Here is a 25,478-nt window from a genome sequence, read left to right as displayed (position 1 = left end):
CAAGGAGTTTGTCTGGTCCCCTGAAGCGAACAAAGCCTTTGAGGCCCTGAAAAGCGCCTTTGGTAAGGCGCCGGTGTTGGCTCACCCCGATCCGGATCTCCCCTACGTGGTGGAAGCGGACGCGTCGGATGTGGCGCTGGGGGCTATCTTGTCCCAAGGCGACCACGACACAGGGGTGCTTCATCCCGTTGCGTACATGTCCCGCAAACTCAACGACGCCGAACGCAACTACCATATTGCGGAGAAGGAGCTTCTCGCAATCAAGGACGCCTTCACCGAATGGAGGCATTGGTTGATGGGGGCAAGACATGTGGTATCGGTGTACACGGACCATCGGAACCTACAGTTCATGACGGCCACTAGACACCTTTCTCCCAGGCAGCTGCGGTGGATGATCTTCTTTGCGGGGTTCAACTTCCGCATCACATATCGGCCGGGGACGGAAAACCGGAAGGCGGACGCCCTGTCCCGTCAATCTGCAGTTAAGGAACCATTGCCTGCAACCGAGCGTTCCATCATTTCCCCGAGGATGGTATTGGGGGTTATCCAACCGGATACTTTCCTGAGGGGAATAAAGAGAGGGATCAGGTCATTCGCATGGCGGAGGTGGCTCCTCAGTCACAGAGAATGGCAGCTGAAGGACGGGATACCCCTGAAGGGCAGGTGCCTATTGATACCCACGCCTAGGCTAAGGAAACAAGCATTCATCTGGTGCCATGACTCTCCATGCGCAGGTCATTTGGGCTTTGAAAAAACGGTGGCTAGCATGGGACGGCATTTCTGGTGGCCAACCATGAGAGTGGATGTCAGGAGGTGGGGACAGGAGTGTCCTACGTGTGCTACCATGAATGCCGACCATGGCCGAACCCAAGGGCTCTTACATCCACTTCCGACCCCGGATAGACCATGGGATAGCATATCACTGGACTTCGTGGTGGGCCTACCGGTAGACCAGGGGATGACGGCAATACTGGTGGTGGTGGATTACTTGACGAAAATGGGGCACTTCATCCCCTGCAAGAGAGTCCCTACGGCCGGGGAATTGGCGTCACTACTCCTAAAGAATGTGGTACGACTGCATGGATTACCTGGGGTGATCGTGTCGGACCGGGGGTCGCAGTTTACTGCGCAATTCTGGAAGACTTGGTGCACTGCGCTGCATGTTAAGACCGCCCTGTCCACCAGCTACCACCCTCAAACGGACGGCCAAACCGAGCGCCTGAACCAAACGCTCAAACAGTATCTGCGATGTTTTGTGGACCAGGGCAGGGAAGAATGGGTCGACTTGCTATGGGTTGCAGAGATAGCCTATAACAACGCCACTCACAGCTCCACACAGTCATCTCCGTTCTATAGCAACTATGGCCAACATCCCAGGTTCTTGCCATTTCTACATCCGTTCAGAGAGGACAGGATTCCCGCCACAGCGGACAGGGTGGCACACATAAAAGACACGTTGATGCGCTCAAGGGCTGTCCTAATAGAGGCCAAGAGAAGATACAAGGCTGCGGCAGATAGGAAGAGAAGGCCCGGGCCACTGTACCGCACTGGAGACTACGTCTGGATATCCACAAGAAACATGAGGTTTCGAAAGAACAGTGTGTTCCATCCCAAGTACATGGGCCCCTATCGAATTACCAAGTGTATGGGTCCCGTGAACGTGAAGGTGTGCTTGCCCCAGTCATTGCGGATACACCCTGTCTTTCATGTATCATTGCTCAAACCAGCACCCTCCAAGCCGTCTGGGACACCTAGGCCGGTATGCGTGGAGTCGGAGGTGGAGTATGAAGTGTCGGGCATACGGGCGTCCAAATGGCGCAGGGGGAAGCTGTGGTACCTGGTTGCGTGGAAAGGCTATGGCCCGGAGGAGCATTCATGGGAACCGGCTGAAGGGGTTCATGCTCCGCGCTTGGTCTCCTTGTTCCATCGGCGTTTTCCTGCCAGCGCTGGACCCGTGGGGAGCCGCTGAGAGGGAGGATGTACTGTCAAGAATTCCTGTCATACAAGGGAAACACGCCCTTATGTAAACAGGAGAGCTGTTACATAACTCAAGGGAAACACGCCCTTATGTAAACAGGAGAGCTGTTACATAACTCAAGGGAAACACGCCCTTATGTAAACAGGAGAGCTGTTACATAACTCAAGGGAAACACGCCCTTATGTAAACAGGAGAGCTGTTACATAACTCAAGGAAAACACGCCCTATAAAGGGAGGAACCGGGAGGTACAAGGCTGTCGGATATTGTGTTTACACCGACGTACCTGCTTCGTGAAGAGCAGTGTTCCGGAGTGGTGCTCCAGTAAGGCAAGAACGGAGGTAGGTCGAGTCGTTACTCCCTGGGCCGTGTCTTGCCCCATCGTCACCTGTGAAGGACCCGGAAGCTCTACCGGTCAACCATTGAGCTTCGCTTTTTGACTCGGCTGAGTCCAAGCGCAGTGGCGCTTTTGCTGGTTGGAGTCGTAACTCCCAGCCCGACCAGAGACACAGGGACTGCCAGCTGTAACGCACACCAGGAGGTGTTTGCCGCGTTACAGACTCGGAAGTCCACAGGATCGATCGAGCGGCTGCTCTCGGTTCAGTCTTCTTGCTTGTGATTGGGGTATCGGTGACGCATCACCAGGAGGTGACTCCGCGTCCCGGTGCAGTCTGAGGAAGAGGTTGAGCGGCTGCTCCCTTCAGGTAGAGACCCCGGCTGGGTGTTTCCCTGACTCCTCGATTCTCCCCAACACTCTTCGTGCCCCTCACAGCCTACCGATTGGCATTGTCGGCCATTTCATTTCTGCCCTCTGTTGGCATACGCCGGGATCGGCGTATATGCAGAGGACGGTTAGGACCATCCGTGCTGTGGGCTGGTAACGTACTTAGCCTGGAGGATTCCAGTGACTATAACTTTTGTTTGTTCTTTGTATTTTATTTGCCTTCATTAAAAGAACTAACCCTTCACAAGTGGTTGCGTCCTCATTGTCGTGTCTGTTAAACGATCCTGAGACGTTCAGGGCGTTACAAATTGGTAGACTGGAAAGGCTATGGGCCTGAGGAGCGGTCTTGGGAATTAGAATCAGATGTTCATGCTCCTAGATTGGTGACATCGTTTCATCAAAGATTCCCTACCAAACCAGGAATGAGAGGACCTCCTTTGTTGGGGGGTACTGTCAGGCCTCCAGAGGACGAAGAGGTGGTAATGGGGGCAACGCTGGGGTCTTTCTGCCGCCTAAGACTGAACAGACGGGCAAAGAACAATCTATGGACTGAATTAAACAGAAAAAGGAATTCCAAGATGGCGGCCGCGCTGGAAGCATAGCGGCAGTCTAGTCTTTCTCCCACAGGTGTCCAGAGGTTAGGTGAGGCGCGCGCTCCAAGAGGAATGCGCACTTCACTGAGGTAATTCAGAGAATCGCAGCTAGAAACTAGAGCTCCCGAGTAAAAGAGTTTAGAGCAGAATTAGAGTTGGTTAGTCAGCATTAGTGTTAACAGAATAGTTTTCCTAGTCAGGAACGATACATAATTCAGTGAGAAATAATAGAAGTGAATTCAGAAAATTCCACAGAGACGGAAAAGACGACGAATTCACTCCTACCTTCGAGAAGACTTCCAATACTTCTCCGTTTCCCCGAGCAGAACTTCGGAGGTCTTTTGGCGCCATCCTGTGACAGAAGAAAGAAGACCGAAGCTAAGTACAATTGGGAGGCATGAGAGATTGAATGAAAAAAGAATATGATTGTAAGAGATCGCATAGAAGACTTACCTGAATAGACATAGAAATCCGTAATTCAACCTGAGGAAAAATAGAGGGGCGTGTTATGCAATAGTGTTGAAAAAGACAATGTGAATAAATTTACTCACCACAGTTCCAAGTAGTAGATAACTAGAAAAAAATGAGAAAAGCAAGGAATACACAAACTCGAGCTTAGAGTAGTATTAGCGTTTGTGAAACACACTACAAGAAGAATTCACAGAAGAAGAAGACTAGCTAGAATACTCCACTCTAGAAGTAAGTCAACCAATAGTAAATTTCAAGGTAAACAAATTTAAAAGGAAAAGAGGTTATGAGAATAAACTAATAGAAAGATGTTTTGTAGAGAAAGGAGTTTGAAGAGAATCCAGACCTACAGAAAGAAATATAAAAGCACTACACAAGAAGACAGACATACAGAAGAGGGGCACGGTGCCTGAAACCCAGGGTAGGTGTTAACACATAGAGGGAGGTTAGGAGTAGAAGGGAATTTGATAGTTATCGTGTTGTGTTCTTGCTTTAAGGTTCTCATTACAAGAGCAGCCAGCAGCGCTAAGAAGAAGCTGAGGAGAAAAGTAGAGAACCGGTGTTTCAGGACCAGTCTCTTCTTGGTTTATTATTTTATCCACTCCCCCTTCCCCCTGTAGGGTAGTTGCAGAGTCCAGGTGAATATTACTGGAACTCTGGCTGCCTTGTAGAGGGAGTTGGGAACTAGCATCTCTGTTCCTGTGCAAGCACTTCAGGAGAACGTCACCTTGACCCTGACACTATACAATACACAAATACAACAGCAGATCTTTGTCTACCTGCTTTATTTTGACATTTCCAACAGTGGACCTGCTCCCAGTATTTTGATTTCTTCATAAATATCCTGTTCACATATACCTTGACACAACTCTGCTTCTAAATTATTCAGCAACTCTACATCTCCTTTGTATTCTCTCCTAAAATCCTACGGAAAGGAGATATTGAATAATGTCCTGAGGGACCCTTGTGGACCATTCCGTCTACTGGACTCACTTTATTTATACTCAAGTCTACCCATTAGAATCTTTAAAACTTTCCAGCACCAGCCTTACTTGTGTATAGATCATGACATCTCCAATCCAAAACTTCTTAAACCCGTACTACTCCAATATTATGGAGGAACTAACAAGTGTCTCCTGTTCACCTAAATACAAGAAACTTTTAAAGAATCCAAATGGTGTTTTTAAGAAATTAAGCCAGATGGTACCTTGATGAGATGTATAAAGTGAAAGGGGTAGGTGGACTGTAAAAACCAAAGCCGTATTAAGCAATTAGGAAATACCAGCCACTTATTGTACCAGGTGAGCAAGTGTAGTTTTCAGGTGCAACCTTTTTAGAGGGGAAGCTTTGGGAAAACTGGTGTTTTTTCTAAGCCTGGGCGAAGCACTACGCTACGCTCGCGTAGTTTGCGAAGTTCGCGCTACTTCGCACTACGCGAACTGCACGTAGCACAGTGCGAACACGCGTAGCGTAGTGTTGCGTAGTGCTGCGGTCATTTTTTGCTTGCTCGCGGTCCTCAACGTCAAGTTGGCGACCGCGAGCAAGCAAAATGACATCCCGGCGAGACTTTTTCCTTGTTCGCGATCAGCAACATCAAGTTGGCGTCGCAAGCATGGAAAATAAACCTCCCGGCGAGATTCCCAACGCGAGGAGGTCAGGTTTCTCATTGCGAGGGGTCGCGTATGCACTACGCGAACTGCACGTAGCACAGTGCGAACACGCGTAGCGTAGTGTTGCGTAGTGCTGCGGTCATTTTTTGCTTGCTCGCGGTCCTCAACGTCAAGTTGGCGACCGCGAGCAAGCAAAATGACATCCCGGCGAGACTTTTTCCTTGTTCGCGATCAGCAACATCAAGTTGGCGTCGCAAGCATGGAAAATAAACCTCCCGGCGAGATTCCCAACGCGAGGAGGTCAGGTTTCTCATTGCGAGGGGTCGCGTATGCTCGCGACCGCTCGCGATGAGAAACTACCAGTTCGCGTTGAGAAAGCTGCCGCTCGAGTAAAAATCTACTCGAGCAGCAGAAAACTACAGCTCGCACTGTGCAAGATGTCATTTTCAATGATTGCACAGTGACGGTTGCTTGTCTGCACTGTGCAATCATTGAAAACAACATCTTGCACAGTGCGAACATGTTACTACGCAGTTCGCAAAGTGCTACGCGTAGCTCGCGTAGTGCGAACTTCACTTTGCGTAGCTTCGCGAAGTGCTACTTCGCGAACTACGCCCACCCTTAGTTTTTTCCTAAGAACTGTTCACTTATCAGTAACACAAAAAAATGCCTTTCCTATGGAAACATGATCCTAACCATAACTACAACTACTCATGCCCTAAGGGAAATATAACTTGTGCCCTCGCCATGCACTGCTAATTACCCCACATATTTCAGCACTCAAAACATCTTCTATGACATGATTGGTAATATCACTGCAACATTTGCCGTGAAGGTGTTGATGGGAAAACTGTGCATGGCAGGGGGAGTTATATTTACTTTAGGACATGAGTTAGTTTCTTGAGATAAGTATAACTAGAACCTCTGAATGTCTATGGCTTTGTGAGTATAACAATATGAACATAACTATAACGTCCCTGTAAAGTTTGGGTTTTTTCATGAATTTTTTAGTTTTTTTGAAATTTTATTTTCTAACTATAATTTCCCTGTAACCTTTGATTTTTTCAGTGAAAAATAAATATACAGGCATGTGAGGTAAAGGTACAGAAATGTACCTGGGTCCTTCCCCCATGAGCAGTCTACAGCTATCCTTCCCTATGCAGAGGTGTTTTCAGTTCTATATGTTGGTTATGGTCTTTCTATCTGTTTTTCAGTTACTGATGAATGGAACCGTTTTCGCCAGAATGTCTCCTGGTCAAAAGTCATCTTTGATTGAAGAGTTTCGAAAACTAGAGTAGGTGAATATTTTAAGTGCGACTTTCCGATGTATGTGTTTGAGGTTTTATGTCTTCTCTTTCCTGCGTTTTCCCGCTTAGCCAATCAAAATGCAAATCAAGGGGCATATTCATCAAAGGTTTTGCATCACCCTTGCACCGTGCAACAGGGTGCAAGGGTGACGCGAGCCCTAGACTGAGATTTACCAAGCCATACAAGTCCCTTGCATGGCTTGAGACATCTGAAGTAACGCAAGGCAGAGAAAGTGGCTGCCTTCCGTTTCTCTGCCCCACAGAGGTGTCCATAGGAGTGCGAGGGTGTTCCAACGCATCCACGCATGGAGTTTGCCGCATCCACAGATTTACCATGAGCAGTAGACTTGGGAATGTGTCATGTGCTGCATTCTGCAGATCACACAGAGAGGGGAAAAAAGCCTCAAAGGATGGTTTTTGTGCCGGAAGGTGCCCCTTCTTGCACAAAAACGATCCTGCCTGCATTGGCGCTAGGCAGCACGTCGTGGCCATCGTTAGGAGAAGACAGGAATGTGCCATATATTGTTAGATTTGGCGCATTCCTGCCCTTCATCTCTCATGCAATGCAGCCTAGCTGAGGTGTCTTACGGTGCTGCAGCCTGGGTGTCTTATGGCGCTGCAGCTTGGGTGTCTTATGGCGCTGCAGCTTGGGTGTCTTACGGCGCTGCATGATATTTTGATAAATCTGCCCCCAAGCGTCGACTGATCTCTAGCACGCGTCTCCAACGAGAAGCTCATGATCTACCGGTACTTATCTTGCAACCTTTCACTAGCTCTCCGGAGTGCACCCCAGCCCGCTAAAGTGGAAGTTCATACTTGGTTGAATTAATACATTTATACCAAATTCAAAAAATATGTATACGAGACCAAAATGTGTGTATTTTCAGAACTCATGAGTAATGGTTGGTAAAAAAGTATTTAATTTTCAGAATGTATCAAAAGCTTGTATTTGAGTGATAAATCATGCGGCGGTGGTGGTCCGTGTTAATCATGGTATTACCTTGGTGCCAGGGGCACTGCAGCTGTGCCTTCTGTACTACCAATGTAGAGGCACTCCAAGTTGATAAATACCTTTTACGCTCATGCTGGCAATCCTCGACATGTACTGAGGTGATTGCTGCTGGTAATCTTGCGTATTGTGGCCAATAATGTAATCTTGTCTGATGTGGTCTCTATTACAACTTTAATAGTATCAGTAGGTCTGGATGATTTTCAGTGAGCATAATTAGCTCTTATTACAGAAAAGATAGGAGACCACTGATCCATAGTCTGCTTATTTATGTTGAATAAACTGAAAACCAGGTTTCCAGCTCTCTGAGCAGCAGGACTAGGCACCTCAGTTCCACTGAGCTTGGATTGGGTGATTTTAGCCAAGACCTCGCCGTATGAGGGCCAAATCATGAACAGGTGCGATGGCCCAATCAGGAACGGGTGCGATGGCCCGATCATGAACGGTTGCGATGGCCCGATCATGAACAGGTGCGATGGCTCGATCATAAACGGGTGCGATGGCTCGATCATGACCGGGTGTGATGGCCCGATCATAACCGGGTGCGATGGCCCGATTATAGGTGCGATGGCTCGATCATGAATCGGTGCGATGGCCCGATCATGACCGGGTGCTATGGCTCGATCATGAATGGGTGCGATGACCCGATTATGGCTGCGATGGCCCGATCATGAATGGGTGCGATGGCCCGATCATGAATGGGTGTGATGGCCCGATCATGAATGGGTGCGATGGCCCGATCATGAATGGGTGCTATGGCTCGATCATGAATGGGTGCGATGGCCCGATTATGGGTGCGATGGCCTGATCATGAATGGGTGCGATGGCTCGATCATGAATGGGTGCGAGGGCCCGATCATGAACGGGTGCCATGGCTCGATCCTGAAATGCTGCCATGGCACAATCATTTACAGGTGTGCTGGTTCAGCACAGAGCTTGGAGCCTGTGTTTTGTGTTTGTAGTGTGTAAAAGTCTTTCAGATACTCGCCTAGACTTATATTGTATTTTTTTCTATTTACTGTAGTTACTACGTAGGCATGTGCGGAGATGGAGCGAATGACTGTGCGGTAAGTGGTGGGAAGAAAGATTTAACATTTTAGTTCTTAAAATGTCATTGCACTTTTCTAAAAGCAGAGGGTGGGCCAACTTATTATGGAAAACATAATAATTATCAGTAAAAAAGTGAAATTAGGGTTCTGACTACCCTATTCCATTTCCCAGGAGAGATAAATCTTTACACTTCCCTACTTCTTCTCAGTTAAGTTAGCTTTGGTTTTACTCACCTGTATCCCACATTGGGTCCAGCCTCTCTCCACCTGGAGTCCAGCCTTCACCTGCGCGTCAAGGATTCCAGTGGGTAAAAGCATCGCTAATGCCTGGGACTTGCCCTGTCGGGGGAATATTTCTAACTGATGGACTCAAGGGCTCGCCACCATTTGTGCCGCAAGTGGAGAGAATCTGTCGCAATATCATTGACAGAAAACTTGTGAGACATAAATACTGCATCGCAAATATCCTTTACAAACGTATCATTCCCTTCAGTATAAATTTCCAATTATTAACTCAATGGGGTGATACTGTTATCAATTATGTTTAGTATGCAATATTTTTACAGTTCATATATCATCCACGGCATGTTGTTTAACACCTGGGCCGGTGAGTGGAAATTCCATTTAGGCACTAGTAGTGGCATAGAGGTGTTAACTAAAAGGATCTCTATCTACGCCCCTGGAAAGGTTTTATTTTTCAATACATCTGAATGTTGGCAAGAAGGTTCAATTGCATTATTCCAAAGAAAGATATTCATTTAGGAAATGCAGTTGTGCTTGTAGAAATGAGTTATTTGTCTTGTCTGACGTCCCAACTTATGTTCTGTTCTCCAACTCTTCTTCAGCATTTCTGGTGGCAGGGCCACGACGAAGAAATAAACAGAAATGAAAGCAAGTCTATAAATACAAGAAAAGAAAACTAAATGTATTAAAGAAACTGACACCAGCATAAAGGTTCTTGCTGCCCTACACCTTTCATTTGTTCAACGTCCATTTTGTTTCCTGCTTACTTCCTGTCTGTGTCACATAATGTGTACGTGTCTGACCATCAACAGAAAAAACGAGTTCAGCTCATCTGACCATCAACAGCCGCATGAGTTCAGCTCATCTGACCATCAACAGCCGCATGAGTTCAGCTCATCTGACCATCAACAGACGCATGAGTTCAGCTCATCTGACCATCAACAGACGCATGAGTTCAGCTCATCTGACCATCAACAGAAAAAACGAGTTCAGCTCATCTGGCCATCAACAGACGCATGAGTTCAGCTCATCTGACCATCAACAGACGCATGAGTTCAGCTCATCTGACCATCAACAGCCGCATGAGTTCACCTCATCTGACCATCAACAGACGCATGAGTTCAGCTCACCGCATTGCTCCACCTGCCGCTCTCCACATGCGCCTTGTAATATGTTTCCTGTCACCTCACTCTTCCCACAAGGATGATGGATTTAGGCTTATCCTAATAATATTTCTCACTCCCACTCCATGCCCTACAGTTGTTTCCCCCCCCCTTCAAATTAATGCTTGTATGTATTACTGCTAGCTTCAACCCATGTGATGTGTCACTGCTAACAAAGACTCATTTTTTTTTACCAACTTAACACCACTTTGGGTGTCCTTGCACCTTACACCCGACTTAATACTTGGCAACATCATTTGCAACCTGAAAAACCACAGACACCACTCACTCTTCTGCCCACTTGCAAATAGCCTCCCTTTTCCTGCTCAAGTAAAGAGAAACCCCCTTAACATCATTTTGATCTTTGATGTGATTTCTCACTTCCCCATAATCCCTACTAACTCAACACAAAATGACCATTCTCTGATTAATGTGGTTGCAAACACTTTCCCCCCTCCATCTCCTCACGCAGCCAAGATTTGTTTCATCTGAGTGCTTCTTGCAAGTCAAAGCAAGCAAATGTATTTATTTGAAAAGTTGTATGTAGTGCAAACATGACCCATCAGGGTATCCGAGTGCTGAACATAGAAGCAGACGGGCTAAGCCGGTAAAGGTGCAAATACTAAACGTATAAGAAGTTAAACAAACTGAGGAAAAAAGAACAGCCAGCAGCATAGTAGATATAACGGAACCAAACATTGCGTAGTAGGAAGGGTCGGCCGGTGCTGTAAACAAGAAATAAATGTTAGTTTGGGTGGCTTCAATTCTATTCTTGCGGGTAGCTATTCAGGAGTAAAGCTTTTACTTTTATTAATTCTTTTTGTTTTTTTAAAATTCTTTTTATTGAAAATTGGTCACGTAGCGAATACAGTTAGCAACCTTTTGATTCCGTGCATGTTCACAGATTAATTCTTCCACATAGCAAGACAAACACCAGTTGTAGTATCCCCCAGTTACCGGTAGCCTTTCTGGTATTTCTCTACCCCCAATACTCCCCGTGCAGGGCAGGTCCATCGAGCGGCATGCGTATTATCCCCTGCTTTTATTCCATTCCCGCCAGATCTTTGACCACTTTTGCAGACAGCCCCACCCTTTCCGCCTTCATAAACCAATCCATGTCTGCCTCCCAGTCTCGATACCTTGGCCTGGTTGACTTCTTTTTTTAATGAGGCGGTCGAGGGGTGAGTTCTGATTTTGGGAGGAAGAGCGTTCCATATTCTTGGAGCAAGAACGGGGAAGGCGTTTCAGATTCTAAACCTGTGCCATGTGAGGATCCTCAGGGGTCCGCCCCCCCCCCTTAGTTTTTAACCTTTAAATTGTCCCATTCGCCGCCCTGATTCAACAATTAAGCTTTGTGCCGTACATTTATGCGGGCGATACTCGGATCATCCGGGTGGTTGATGAGCCTCCTGATGTAAAGACTGAAAACTTCTGAAACCTCTTGACAGATGTAGGAGAGCAGTTCTCAAAATCAGCTCAAATGAAATGACCCGAAGATCAGAATTCTTACCTCTGCTTCAAACCTGGAGCGCTCCATTCTGGCCACCGTCAGTGGCCTATATTCTGAACCTCTACATTTGCTAAAAATCCTAGATGTTTATTTAAAAATTACAATATATAATACAAGATCAAGTAAATTCCTTTGTAAAAGTATGCTTTGTTTAATGCGAGTCTTAGGGCAAATAATTGATCTGTTTACTGCAAACCAGAGAGTTCTGGTTCTCAATATGTTTGTGTCAGCTAGACTCAACTGTTGTATTTTTTTTATTTTGCCCGCCCTGGAAAATCTAAAGAGAAACTTCAATTGGAGCAGAATGCTGCTGCCAGAATGGTACTAACCCCAAGAAAATATGATTCACTTGGAAGAACTCTAGCCAAATGCATGGAATCCCTGAGAAATGTGGTCAAATCTGTATGCTCCGTGCATAATCAATCAGTCACGTGGTACTTCTAAAGAGCTGCTGGTCAGCCGAGAGGGTATCCATGCCCCATGCATAATCAATCAGTCACGTGGTACTTCTAAAGCGCTGCTGGTCAGCCGAGAGGGTATCCATGCCCCATGCATAATCAATCAGTCACGTGGTACTTCTAAGGCACTGCTGGTCAGCCGAGAGGGTATCCATGCTCTGTGCATAATCAATCAGTCTTGTGGTACTTGTAAAGCACTGCTGGTCACCCGAGAGGGTATCCATGCTCTGTGCATAATCAATCAGTCACGTGGTACTTCTAAGGCACTGCTGGTCAGCCGAGAGGGTATCCATGCTCTTTGCATAATCAATCAGTCACGTGGTACTTGTAAAGCGCTGCTGGTCAGCCGAGAGGGTATCCATGCTCTTTGCATAATCAATCAGTCACGTGGTACTTGTAAAGCGCTGCTTGTCAGCCGAGAGGGTATCCATGCTCTGTGCATAATCAATCAGTCATGTGGTACTTGTAAAGCGCTGCTGGTCACCCCAGAGGGTATCCCTGCCCTGTGCATAATCAATCAGTCATGTGGTACTAGTAAAGCGCTGCTGGTCAGCCGAGAGGGTATCCATGCTCTGTGCCTACGGTCCTTTAGGATTCCTGGACTTCTCCTAGTTTTGCTAAATTTTGTTTTCTATAAAGCAGAAGCATTCATTGTGATTGGACTATCTTCAGTGAACAACCTGACGTTTAAGATAAGTCAGTCTGGGAGGAAGAGCTCTTTCTTTTCTAGGTGTAAAATATTCGAACAGCCTGCTCCTTGACTTATGCAAAGAGTCCATCTTCTCAAGTTCAGAAAGCCATTGAAAACGAGTTATTTCTTTCTCTTTAGTTTATTCATTTTTTTCTCTTTAACAGGTCTTGTGAAGGCATTTTATCTATCTCCATTGAATTACATTTTTAGCGTCGAGGTACTCTAGGGTGAACTATGTGCTATATCAATACAAAAAATAAACCAAACAGCCAAGGCATCTCTAGGCCAAGTTAAACTTGTTAACCAAATTAACCACTAGGTGCTCATTCAGAGACTGGCTTTTCTCTCTCATGTACACTGGAACTCACTGATGAGCAGGAGGTAACCACATCGACCCACTGAGAGAACCAATGCTGTGCACCATTTGTGCTGATTGCACCCTTTGCATTTTCATATGCTGTGGGTTGGAACCTTTGTATACTGTTGCATTGTCTAGTGTTCACCAATTTAGGATATAGGTCTTTTGTCACTTTCTAGAAGCATCTCTTGTAGAAATTCTGTCTTTGCAACTAAATTGCATTACATGTGTCACTAGTGCGCACCAATAACTGCCATGAATATGATATGGTGACACACTCACCGGGCTATTCACAAAGGTAACTTACACTTGTGAGTAATTTACACATATAAATTACTCTTACACTTTTGAGTAATTTTACTACTTTTGGCTAGTCACAAAATGCAAGTGTAAAGTTTCTCATAAGTGTCGACTTACACAACTTCATTCCCTGAAAAAGGGGATGGGGATAGATTTACGAGTGCAGGTTACTACTGTCAATAAAGAAACAGTAGTAAGTAGAGCAGCACACATGGCCACTAATGATACTGCAACACCCTCCCATGGAACGCAACGGCGGAAGAGACTTAAAAGAAAGCCACATTAGAAATAATCTTGAATTAAATTCAAATATTTAAAATAACTACAATATAAAAATAAATATAATTTAATGTTAATCTATAAAATAATACATTTTTTTATTTAGTTATAAAATAATATATTGTTTCTCTAATATGAATTTACCTTGAAAAAATAAGACAAGAGGTGTTTGGCACAACAGGAACAGTTGGTTTAATTAAACACTTCGGCCAGGAGCACAGTTACAGAAGCGGGTCTTAGGACTTTCTCAAAGTACAGGGTTTTATACATTTCTTTGGGTGTCATAAAGTACTTCTGTCGATCCTTTTTTGGTAAAGAATGCTGGCCTTGTGTGTGGAGTCATAAATAAGGCCACTGATGACAAATCCAGGTGGGCTTCGACCTTGCGTGGACCTTGCGTGGACACAATGACGGCCGGTGGGGGGGGGTAATGTGTCCAGAATGAGGGGTGTTTGGTCACTGTGTGTGCTGTGTCCGGATTGGCCGTGTGTTCCTAACTTCAGCTGGTGTCTGACCATATGGTGTGTTGGGAATGTGCACACCCCTCTGGTCATGTGTGCTTTATTGGGGCTAATCTCCCTGGACCATTGTGGTGTCATGGCGCATATCTGGGACATGGACCTGAGTTTCCTGTTTGCGTGTTTGTCTGCCAGCTACGTGTCACCTCACCTGTGACCTGCCAATCAGTAACCTCAAGGCCTAGGTCGCAGAGCCTGCCTGACCACAAATGTTCGGAGTTGGGGTTGATGGAGAGTTCATGATGGGTGAATTTCATAATAGTGATGCGATTTCGTTCTTATGTGCGAGTGTATCATTATAAATATTGGCATCGATTCTATCAATATTAACATTAATAACCTTTTTTCATTTAAAAAGGAATGTAACATTTCTTTTGTTGAACTGTGATTAAATTACTTTTAGTTAATTCTATACATAACTTTTAATAACTATTAATGCATAATAAAAAAAATTCTCTGGGAGAATTAATTTTTTTAATCTAAACGTCCAAAAACTATATTTATTTAATATATTTACATCAGTTAGATTTAATTCCAAAATAAATTATTAGAGCTGTAGCACAATTAAACTAAATATATACATTTAATTTACATTAATATTTAACACCATATAAATATATTTTTACTAATTTATTAAGTTTAATAAACTTTTTAAATGTTCCCTTTAGTTTAACATGGGGAGATCTCCACTCCTACTATTAATTCCTTCTATGGTAAAGATATGTGAAAAGTAAAAAAGTTCATTTAGACTCAAAGAAATTTGCAAAACTATTTTATATTGCTAATTCTCGGTTTCGGTGTAAACGAATCAGTTCCTGCTGTGAGCCTAATTAGAAGTTCACTATTCATAATTATGCTGTTCCTTGAATTAGTGTGTTCAAAATTAACTTTGCAGTTAGTAATGAAGACTGATTAAGTGGCTAATCGACGATCATTGAAAAAGTACGTTCTTCACAGGCTCTGAAAATGGCTCATGCTGGGATTTCCCTATCGGAGCAGGAAGCATCAGTAGCGGCTCCTTTCAATTCAGACGTCACCAGCATAAAAGTTGTCCCAGATCTTATAAAGTAAGTTCAGACTTTGGTGCATTGAGATGTACAGTGACAATCGGGTGATGCTGTGGAATGGAAGGTGCGCCACCCTCCCTTGCAAGCACTTGTTTGGACCGTTGTGGATCTTGGTTGTGTGGCTGGTCATGGTGTCTGAGATGTTCGTGGACCCCCATGCATGGATCTGTTGGAGGGTCCTTCTGAAAGCTCTAGATTATTAGATTAGCAGATCGCCTGTGAAGGACTCTGAGCCCTTCTTGTTATCCGCAATATCAGAAACATAATATTTACCCTGCTTCCAAATGAGTCTAGGGAGCCAAGATGTTGCTGAATGGGGTTTCTACCAGTTTTTGTTGGCTCATCACCAACCTTTAAATGATGCCCTAAGTGGGCACCTGAAATGGGACTGGTGTACCCAAGCATTTGTTCTCAGCTCTCTGTGCCGTAGGGACAAGGCTGCACTTCACTGATGACGCCCAAGAAGCTGGAAATATGTCTGGGATGTTTGCATTTCCCATCAGAGCTTATGTGACCTAGATCTTTGGGGTGTACTTTACCTTATCAGAATGAAGGCTGATTGATGAATGGGTGGAGCCAGTCTGTATTGGCACAGATGAGCTAAAAAACCACAGAATAGAATACACCCATAGTATGTTTTATCCATCACTTCTTTACGGTCTATGCAGCTTTGGATTCCACCGTGGCTTTCTCCTGGCCTGATTCAATGTTTCCAATGACTAGCATAGCCCAGAGGCCATATCTTCACTTCCATTAGTCGATTCATCTCCACTATAGAGAGATGAATCCACCCTTTAGAGAGTTATTCTACTGCCTACCTGTATCACAAGGGCTGAAAACACCCCAGAGTTCAATGTCAGCATCTCGTGGCCACAGTAGGTGTCTTTGGTTGTATGCAGCATGTTCACCAGTCCATGCACTTGATTCTTGATTGAATTTTAGTTGTAGATTGACTGGGAACAAACTTTATAATCTGATTAGCAAGCTCTAGTTACATGAATCCCTTCAATTCCATCAAAGAAATCCCACTAGCTTTCTGCAGAATTTCTCTGTGTTACTCGCTAGGTCTGAACTTGAGAAACTCTAGGTCCTGTCTCAGTAACTAGGAGGACTCTTAATCCTCCAGTGTAGATAGTTATGTGTTGTCTTTTTTTTTTTTACCTCCTTTGCCAACCATCATGCACTCTTTCTGTGGTGTACACTTGTCAACAATCCTGCTGTCTGGCTGATTGTGAACTTTATTCATTTCAAGCAACTACATTTCCGTGTAGTCCTGAGTTGAAAATTAAAATGTTTTTCCAACTGAGGTTCTTGATAGTTCAATGCAAGTGTGGTGCAAGGATGTTGTTGAGCCTAGGTGTTTGCATACAATGACAAGCTGTGACTACACTGCCCTGAAACTAAACCTGTATATTTGTGTCTGAACAGGGAGGGAAGAGCGGCGCTTGTGACATCATTCTGCATGTTTAAATACATGTCCCTCTTCCAAATCATTGAATACATTGACGCACTCCTTATGTACTGGGTAAGGCTCAGCCATTCCCTTCTTGCGAACAACTTGTGAATGGATGCCATGTCGTACTGTGGCTCCCACAGCCTGGCCACTCTCTTCATGTGAAGTGTCTTGTATTGTTGCTACCACTGCTTGGGCGCTTGCTACTTGCAAACAATGAACCAGTGTATGGATGCCATGCTGTATAGTTGCACAATCTGCATCAACCCTTGCTTCTTAATGAACAATGAACCAATGAATGCACCCCATGTTGTATAGTTGCGTCCACTGCATAGACCCTCGCTTCCTGTGAACAATGAAATTGTGAATGCACACCGTCTTGCTCAATCTGCATGGCCACTGGCTTCCCGTCAACTGTTAACCGGCATATGAACATGACCTCATGTAGTTGTGTTGGTCCAGCTGCATGGTCTTTCAGTTCATTTAAAGAATAAACTGGTGAGAGAAAACTTACATTTGTTGTTGTTCTCAGTGCACGGCTACTCAAATCATGTTGTAACGCTTCCCCCGTTGCATGGCTGCTCGCCTCTTATCAAGAATGAACTGTGGAATGAATGCTGTGTTGCAACGCTGCCCCCACTGCACGGCTACTCGCATATTGACAAGAATGAACTGTGGAACAGACGCCATGATGTAACGCTGGCCCCACTTCATAGCTACTCACATATTGACAAGAATGAACTGTGGAATGGATGCTATGTTGTAACGCTGCCCCCACTGCACGGCTACTCGCATATTGACAATAATGAACTGTGGAATGGATGCCATGTTATACCGCTGCCCTGCTGCATAGCTATTCGCATATTGACAAGAATGAACTGTGGAATGGATGCCATGTTGTAACGCTACCCCGCTGCATAGCTACTCGCCTCCTGCCAATAATGAGCTATGGAGAGAAGCCATGTTGTAACGCTATCCCGCTGCATAGCTACTCACATATTGCCAAGAATGAACTGTGGAATGGACGCCATGTTGTAACGCTACCCCGCTGCATAGCTACTCGCATATTGACAAGAATGAACTGTGGAATGGACGCCATGTTGAAACGCTGCATAGTTACTCACATATTGACATGATGAACTGTGGAATGGATGCTATGTTGTAACGCTGCCCCCACTGCACGCCTACTCGCATATTGACAATAATGAACTGTGGAATGGATGCCATGTTATACCGCTGCCCCGCTGCATAGCTATTCGCATATTGACAAGAATGAACTGTGGAATGGATGCCATGTTGTAACGCTACCCCGCTGCATAGCTACTCGCCTCCTGCCAATAATGAGCTATGGAAAGAAGCCATATTGTAACGCTACCCCGCTGCATAGCTACTCGCATATTGCCAAGAATGAACTGTGGAATGGACGCCATGTTGTAACGCTACCCCGCTGCATAGCTACTCGCATATTGACAAGAATGAACTGTGGAATGGACGCCATGTTGTCACGCTGCATAGCTATTCACATATTGACATGATGAACTGTGGAATGGATGCTATGTTGTAACGCTACCCCCACTGCACGGTTACTCGCATATTGACAATAATGAACTGTGGAATGGATGCCATGTTGTAATGCTGCCCCGCTGCACAGCTACTCGCATATTGACAAGAATGAACTGAGGAATGGATGCCATGTTGTAACACTGCCCCGCTGCATAGCTACTCGCCTCCTGCCAATAAAGCACTATGGAAAGATGCCATGTTGTAACGCTACCCCGCTGCATAGCTACTCGCATATTTCCAAGAATGAACTGTGGAATGGATGCCATGTTGTAAATCTGGCCTGCTGCATGGCTATACGCCTCCTGCCAAGAATGAACTGTGGAATGGATGCCATGTTGTAAAGCTGGCCCGCTGCATGGCTATTCGCCTCCTGTCAATGATGAACTGTGGAATGGATGCCATGTTGTAAAGCTGGCCCGCTGCATGGCTATTCGCCTCCTGTCAATAATGAACTGTGGAATGGATGCCATGTTATAAAGCTGGCCCGCTGCATGGCTATTCGCCTCCTGTCAATAATGAACTGTGGAATGGATGCCATGTTGTAAAGCTGGCCCGCTGCATGGCTATACGCCTCCTGTCAATAATGAACTGTGGAATGGATGCCATGTTGTAAAGCTGGCCCGCTGCATGGCTATTCGCCTCCTGTCAATAATGAACTGTGGAATGGATGCCATGTTGTAAAGCTGGCCCGCTGCATGGCTATTCGCCTCCTGTCAATAATGAACTGTGGAATGGATGCCATGTTGTAAAGCTGGCCCGCTGCATGGTTAGTCGCCTCTTGTTTAGAATGTACAGGTGCATTGACGTCCATTGGGGACCATGGTCTGTTTCCAAGAGGAAGTGTGTAGAGTAACTTTATATGTCTTTACAAGTATTTGCTGCCTCTTTGAACTACAGAATAACTGCAGCATACCTGCACAAGAGTCCGGTCACAGGTTTAACTCCATCGGGTCTGGTACATTCCATGCGTAGGCGCTCTGGACCCTGCACCTAGAGACGGCATTGTGAGCCCTTTATCAAGGCATTGCTTTAATGAGGCATGAACCCACATGCTAGAGTGAGGCATCAGTAGAGATAACCAATTAGTTATCGTTACAATCAAAACATACTAAACCGTCCCCGGATTAAATGGTTGGTGAACATGGACTATTCCGACCAGCCCTCCAACGTTGCGGGAATGCCCTGCGGACACTCAGATTAGCACTCAGACTACAAGGAGCTGCGGTGGTCACACACATTGATTCCAGTTTCCACCGTGGAGCATTGGTAGCTGTTTGCATTGGCTGACACCGCGTTCCAGAATATTGGAGCCAATCCAGAGCAGCAGCAATCTCTGCTTCTGGGCACTTAAACAAAGGGAAGTATTTTTACAATGGCCATGTGTCTAACGTGTGCTTGAAAGTCCAATATGGCCTTACTGAATAAGTCATTGAGTATGGGTGCCGGCTGCAGGAGACGTGGCACGTAAAACATCTCTAGGAGGTCGATGGCGTCAAGGCCAACTCTGTCTTCATCCCAAGAGATAGTATGAAGATGAGAGGCCAGTGTCTCACAGCAAATGTTATTTAAAGATAATGTTCTCAAGCCCTTTGATGACCTATGAACCTAGAAAAAGGAAGTAACACTGTTCTTTTGGGAATCTGGGTTCATAGGTGAGGCCAGGGCCGCCAGGGTGCATGTGGGGGTCTTCTCCAGCCAGCTTAGAACCATCCAGGGATCAGTTCTCAGTTGGCACATGTTGCAGATGGCAGCCACAGTCACCTGCCACAATTTCACAATCAAATCCTCACTGGGGTGGAACTCTGATAGGCTGGAGCGGCCTGGTTATTTTATTAGAATTTGGGGTGTTTGCCAACTTTTGTTAGGAAATACAGGTAATTGATGGTGTAGGGCTTCAGGACATTTCAGTAGGGAAGGTTGTAAATGTCACAGTCCAGCCAGATTTCAGGTCACACCAGATCCCAGAGATAAAAAATGTTTGTAAATAATTTGAACATTTTCTGACTTAAGGCAATAAGGAACCTCACTGCATATATTTTCTGCTTTTCATTTCTTTTTAGCATCAGAACCTCTTTGGCAACAACCAGTATCTTGTACACGACTTTGCAATCATGTTCGTCATCTTTCTAACAAGTAAGTTACTAAAATGAAACCGATAATAAGAAAATTGCCCCAAGATTACTCAGTGTGTCAGCGGTGAACTGACATTGCAGCTGAAGCCTCAAATACAAATTCTCAGCACCTTCCACGGTGAGAAGAAAAGGTGGGTCCACATAAATGAAAAAAAATGACTGCTACCTGTAGAAGGTGTACCAAAGCTGGGGGTAACTTAGTAAGACTCTGGGTGTGCCCAAAGGGGGAGGCTTTGGCTTCCAGGAGATTTCTTGGCCGCCTTCGAAGCATAACCACCTATAACTGATGGTGGTGCGGAGAGTGTGCTGGGTGTAACGCCCTGAACGTCTCAGGATCGTTTAACAGACACGACAATGAGGACGCAACCACTAGTGAAGGGTTAGTTGTTTTAATGAAGGCAAATATAATACAAAGAATAAACAAGTTATAGTCACTGGAATCCTCCAGGCTAAGTACGTTACCAGCCCACAGCACGGATGGTCCTAACCGTCCTCTGCATATACGCCGGTCCCGGCGTATGCCAACAGAGGGCAGAAATGAAATGGCCGACAATTCCAATCGGTAGGCTGTGAGGGGCACGAAGAGTGTTGGGGAGAATCGAGGAGTCAGGGAAACACCCAGCCGGGGTCTCTACCTGAAGGGAGCAGCCGCTCAACCTCTTCCTCAGACTGCACCGGGACGCGGAGTCACCTCCTGGTGATGCGTCACCGATACCCCAATCACAAGCAAGAAGACTGAACCGAGAGCAGCCGCTCGATCGATCCTGTGGACTTCCGAGTCTGTAACGCGGCAAACACCTCCTGGTGTGCGTTACAGCTGGCAGTCCCTGTGTCTCTGGTCGGGCTGGGAGTTACGACTCCAACCAGCAAAAGCGCCACTGCGCTTGGACTCAGCCGAGTCAAAAAGCGAAGCTCAATGGTTGACCGGTAGAGCTTCCGGGTCCTTCACAGGTGACGATGGGGCAAGACACGGCCCAGGGAGTAACGACTCGACATACCTCCGTTCTTGCCTTACTGGAGCACCACTCCGGAACACTGCTCTTCACGAAGCAGGTACGTCGGTGTGAACACAATATCCGACAGCGTTGTACCTCCCGGTTCCTCCCTTTATAGGGCGTGTTTTCCTTGAGTTATGTAACAGCTCTCCTGTTTACATAAGGGCGTGTTTCCTTGAGTTATGTAACAGCTCTCCTGTTTACATAAGGGCGTGTTTCCCTTGAGTTATGTAACAGCTCTCCTGTTTACATAAGGGCGTGTTTCCCTTGAGTTATGTAACAGCTCTCCTGTTTACATAAGGGCGTGTTTTCCTTGAGTTATGTAACAGCTCTCCTGTTTACATAAGGGCGTGTTTCCCTTGTATGACAGGAATTCTTGACACTGGGAGAGGTGAGGGCCTGTGGGTGGAAGGGCTTCCGGTGGGATGGTGGACACTCTCCTATCAAGTTAACCATGTTTGTGGTATTGTTGTTAAATAAAATCAGTACCTACAGCTTGAGCTCCAGCTGGAGGCATTACTGCCCGCGGAGTACTTAGTCAATAATATTAGTTAGTAGCCACTTCTGACGTATGGGATGAGCCACGCACAGGTGAGCTTATGGTACTGAAGGGGCAATAAGTAAAATGAATGGCAGGAAATTGCTGCCACATGCTTCATTGCCACATACAGCCACAGTGGCCAAGCATCCTCATGCCCCTGCCCTGGATTCTGCCGACGCAGCCATGTTGTGTTCTCGCTTTCATCTTTGGGCCCGGAGTACTGCGCTGCTTCGGGCACTTGATTTTGCAGCGCCACTTTCCAGGGTTATTGGGCTGTCGGCTGCTCCCTTCGCCAGGCGGTGCCCTTAGGTCTCCTTGTCCAGCTGAGGGCAGCCTCTGGTGCTGTTGGTGCCATTGGAGGTTCTTGGCAGGAAATCCAGCTGTGTTGCAGTGGCATTGAGGAGGGAGGGAGGCTGTGCCCTGTCTGCCTCCCACTCCTCTCCCGCCTGTATCCGGCACATAGCCTGCTCAGATGCTGCTCAAACTTTGGCATCTTGAGTCTTGCCTCTTCAGGAATCTGCCAGTTGTTTTTAGGCTGTGGGGCTTTAAGTGGCTTCTGCTAGTTGATGGTGATTGCTTAGAGCAACATTTGCCTCTAGTGTGTCCTCTCCAGTTTGGCAAAGACTGAGAGCTGGTGAGTTGAGCTACCTGACATCTCTGTATCCGTGCATCCTGATGGAAACTGAAGTAACGCGGTTAAATCATATGAAAAAGGGCAACCAATTGATTAACTCTGCACATTTACTATGTTGACATGTTCTAAAAAGGGCATTAAGCCAGACAGCATAGACACAGGAACCATTTGCAGCCCTCGGCAACTTCCTTTAATGTTATCACTGGTGATATTTCTGTTAATGCCACCATAGCTACTACAGCACTCATGCACTGTTGGTTAAACTCGGGTGCCTGGCACTAGTGCGAGCTGCTGGCCTGCTAGATTTATCCAGAGGACAATGGAGTTTTTTTCCAAGCCGGGAACAGCTGCGTAGAAGTCTCCAATGCCGGACTGCCCAGTTGTTTGTCCTGGAACTAGGCACCCCTTGCATAGCACAGACCTCTCCGTCTAGGGCACCTGCTATATCTTGTAAAAACCTATGGATCTTAGATTCTGTGACACCAGGATGGCTACCAGCTTTCTGCATGCCATCTTCACACAGCCTAGGAGAGATGTTTATTACTGATACTGACCACGCAAGCGAGAGAGTCGAGGGGTTCGGGGATGATAGGCCAAAGAGAAGATCTCGGGGTTGCCAGACGCCTTTGGATCCATCTTTGCGAAACGAGCCCAAGCACGGCGGCAGTAGAACACCGGCCCAGGAAAGCCACACCAAGGAGACACAAAGTGGGAATGATACTCCACCTGTTTTCCTTGTGCCTGAAACATTGAGCGTCGTCTCAAAAACTCTGGACACCATCTCTTTGTCCCTATTGGCCAAGGACAAAAGGGCTGATGTGCAGTTGGAGGGGCTGTGGAAGACAGCAGACCTTTTAGACAGGCACAGAAAATATCTGCCCAAAAACTATAATTTTTCCCCGTTTTGCTAAAAACCTTCTCCTCACATTTTAGGACCGAGGCCATTATTGAGGGAATTGGGTTATTAACAAGTAAACTGGACTGAGGGCAGTATTGCGTCAGGTGTCAGTCTCCTTTCTGTGTCCCTGGAAGAGGGAAACGCTTGACCTTTGCCGAGGAGTTCCACCCCGGAATAAAAACAGCAGTAAGGAGTCCTTGAGGCTTCTTCTAGTACGAGTCCACATTCAGGAGTGGCCGTTCTTCCACCAGGGCCGCCTTCTTCAGAAGGTGGTGAAGACACCCCGATCTTCTCCTGTGCACTAGCCAGTGATTAGAAAATATTCCTTGACCGCTCATGTCTACTTTATCACCCCATGCCCCACTCCCTTTTCAACCCTTCCTCTATTCTCGGAAGCCTTAATTCCAAGATGGCTGAACCATTCCTTTCTTTGGAGGAGCTCCAGGTAGGCACCTAGTCACTCCCTATTTATGTGAGCTCTTCTTCTCTGTGTCAGGGTGAGGACAGGTTCTCTCTCATGCTGAGGTTGTAGCCAGAGGGTTTGAGTGCTCTGGGAATGGATGAGAGCAGATCCTGTCCATCACATCTGGGGGCAGCAAGTCAAAAGAAGAAGTGATAAAGCTGGCCTTTGTTCTGCTAGCCCTCCTGTACCGCTCCCAGACTGCTAATCTCTGCTGAGTGGCCTGTTTTCAACAACATCCCTGTCTTCCTGGGCTCAGAGCCAAACCATTGTCTTCCGGAGAGAAAGGTTCTTAATTCCAGCCAGAGCCATGCATTGGCCTCCGAGTGAGTCAGGAGGGGCAGAACTGGCAATAAAGTCAGTTTTTAGCTCAGCCAGCATAAAGTAAATGTTTACAAATGTCATTTTACCCCAAATTGGTCAGACATCTGATTTCACCACTGAGACAGATTTTGAAAACTAAGTGGAAAATGATGTTGAAATATTCTTTTAGCCTTTTCTCAAACGGTGTCACTGTTTTAGTCACTGTTTTAGTTATAACTAGTCTTGTCTGTTGGACTTGCAGATAGCTAATCCTGCACAGTTTTTAGCCCTTTCATCACTTTGAGTACACCTCTTACAATTCTGTATTATACCATCTCTTAATATATGTATTAGGCACCAGCCCTCTGCTCTTTCATGGAACACTTTAGGGTTGACTTATTAAAATTAAAAATATATTTTCCAACATGGCCAATGCATATTTCCATGCCATGTAGTACTGCAGCGTGTAAACTGCAACCCAGCAGAGCACAGTGGTGCTCCTGGAAGCTTTATATATTAGCCATATATTTGGGTGGTGTACGTACACCTTGCACCCCACATATGACATTTAACTTCCCTGGGTGCATCACTTTTGTGGCCTTCCAGGAAATGTAAATTTAAGAGAAATAGTGTCATCCAATGCAATGCATGTGCTTCAGAGGGAGCACAGACACAAGGCCGCTGAGTATCAGATGTTTAGCGCTCAGAGTCCCGAGCCAGCAAACCAGATGGTGAGGAACGTTGGAGCCAGGACAAAAATGATGCCCTTTCTTGGTGATAATACAGCTTTTGGAAGGCATTGAGGCGACACATTTGTTCTTCTTCGCACATTATACTAAGGAGGGTGAAGACTTCTTACTAGCAGTGTTTCCTTTGTGATGTGTAAGCTCATCGTCTGCTCTAATATGGTCAGTAGTTTATGCCAGACCTATCAAGCCTGACTCCTTCTAACGCCTGAGATGAAAATGCTTAGACAAGGCTTGGAAGCAAATCGTTGGAGCAATAACTCAGTGCTCTTCTGTAAATGGACGATTGTGTCTAGGTTAGTTACTGAACTGGTTAGCTATATTTGCTACTACTAACAGACATCAATGGATGCAGAGGGTTATCAGTTGATAAATGATTTGATGGGTCATTTTTCATGTTATACATCACAGTGAAATAACTATTTGAACA

General features: G+C 45.9%; 1 protein-coding gene across 1 annotated transcript in view; it reads left to right on the top strand.

Moving 5' to 3' along the window:
- Positions 1-25,478, top strand: part of LOC146788631 (putative cation-transporting ATPase 13A4) — a 404,095-nt gene that overhangs the window by 333,788 nt on the left and 44,829 nt on the right. The window contains exons 21-25 of the mRNA XM_085635803.1: positions 6,586-6,665; positions 8,712-8,754; positions 15,214-15,323; positions 16,752-16,848; positions 20,400-20,472. Coding sequence (XP_085491929.1) covers positions 6,586-6,665; positions 8,712-8,754; positions 15,214-15,323; positions 16,752-16,848; positions 20,400-20,472 — 403 coding nt within the window. The remainder of the gene's footprint in view (positions 1-6,585; positions 6,666-8,711; positions 8,755-15,213; positions 15,324-16,751; positions 16,849-20,399; positions 20,473-25,478) is intronic.

The sequence above is a fragment of the Triturus cristatus genome, chromosome 11 (assembly GCF_964204655.1).
Source record: "Triturus cristatus chromosome 11, aTriCri1.1, whole genome shotgun sequence".
NCBI lineage: Eukaryota > Metazoa > Chordata > Amphibia > Caudata > Salamandridae > Triturus > Triturus cristatus.
The sequence above is the reverse complement of the archived record's forward strand: the minus strand, read 5'-3'. Positions and strand labels throughout refer to the sequence as shown.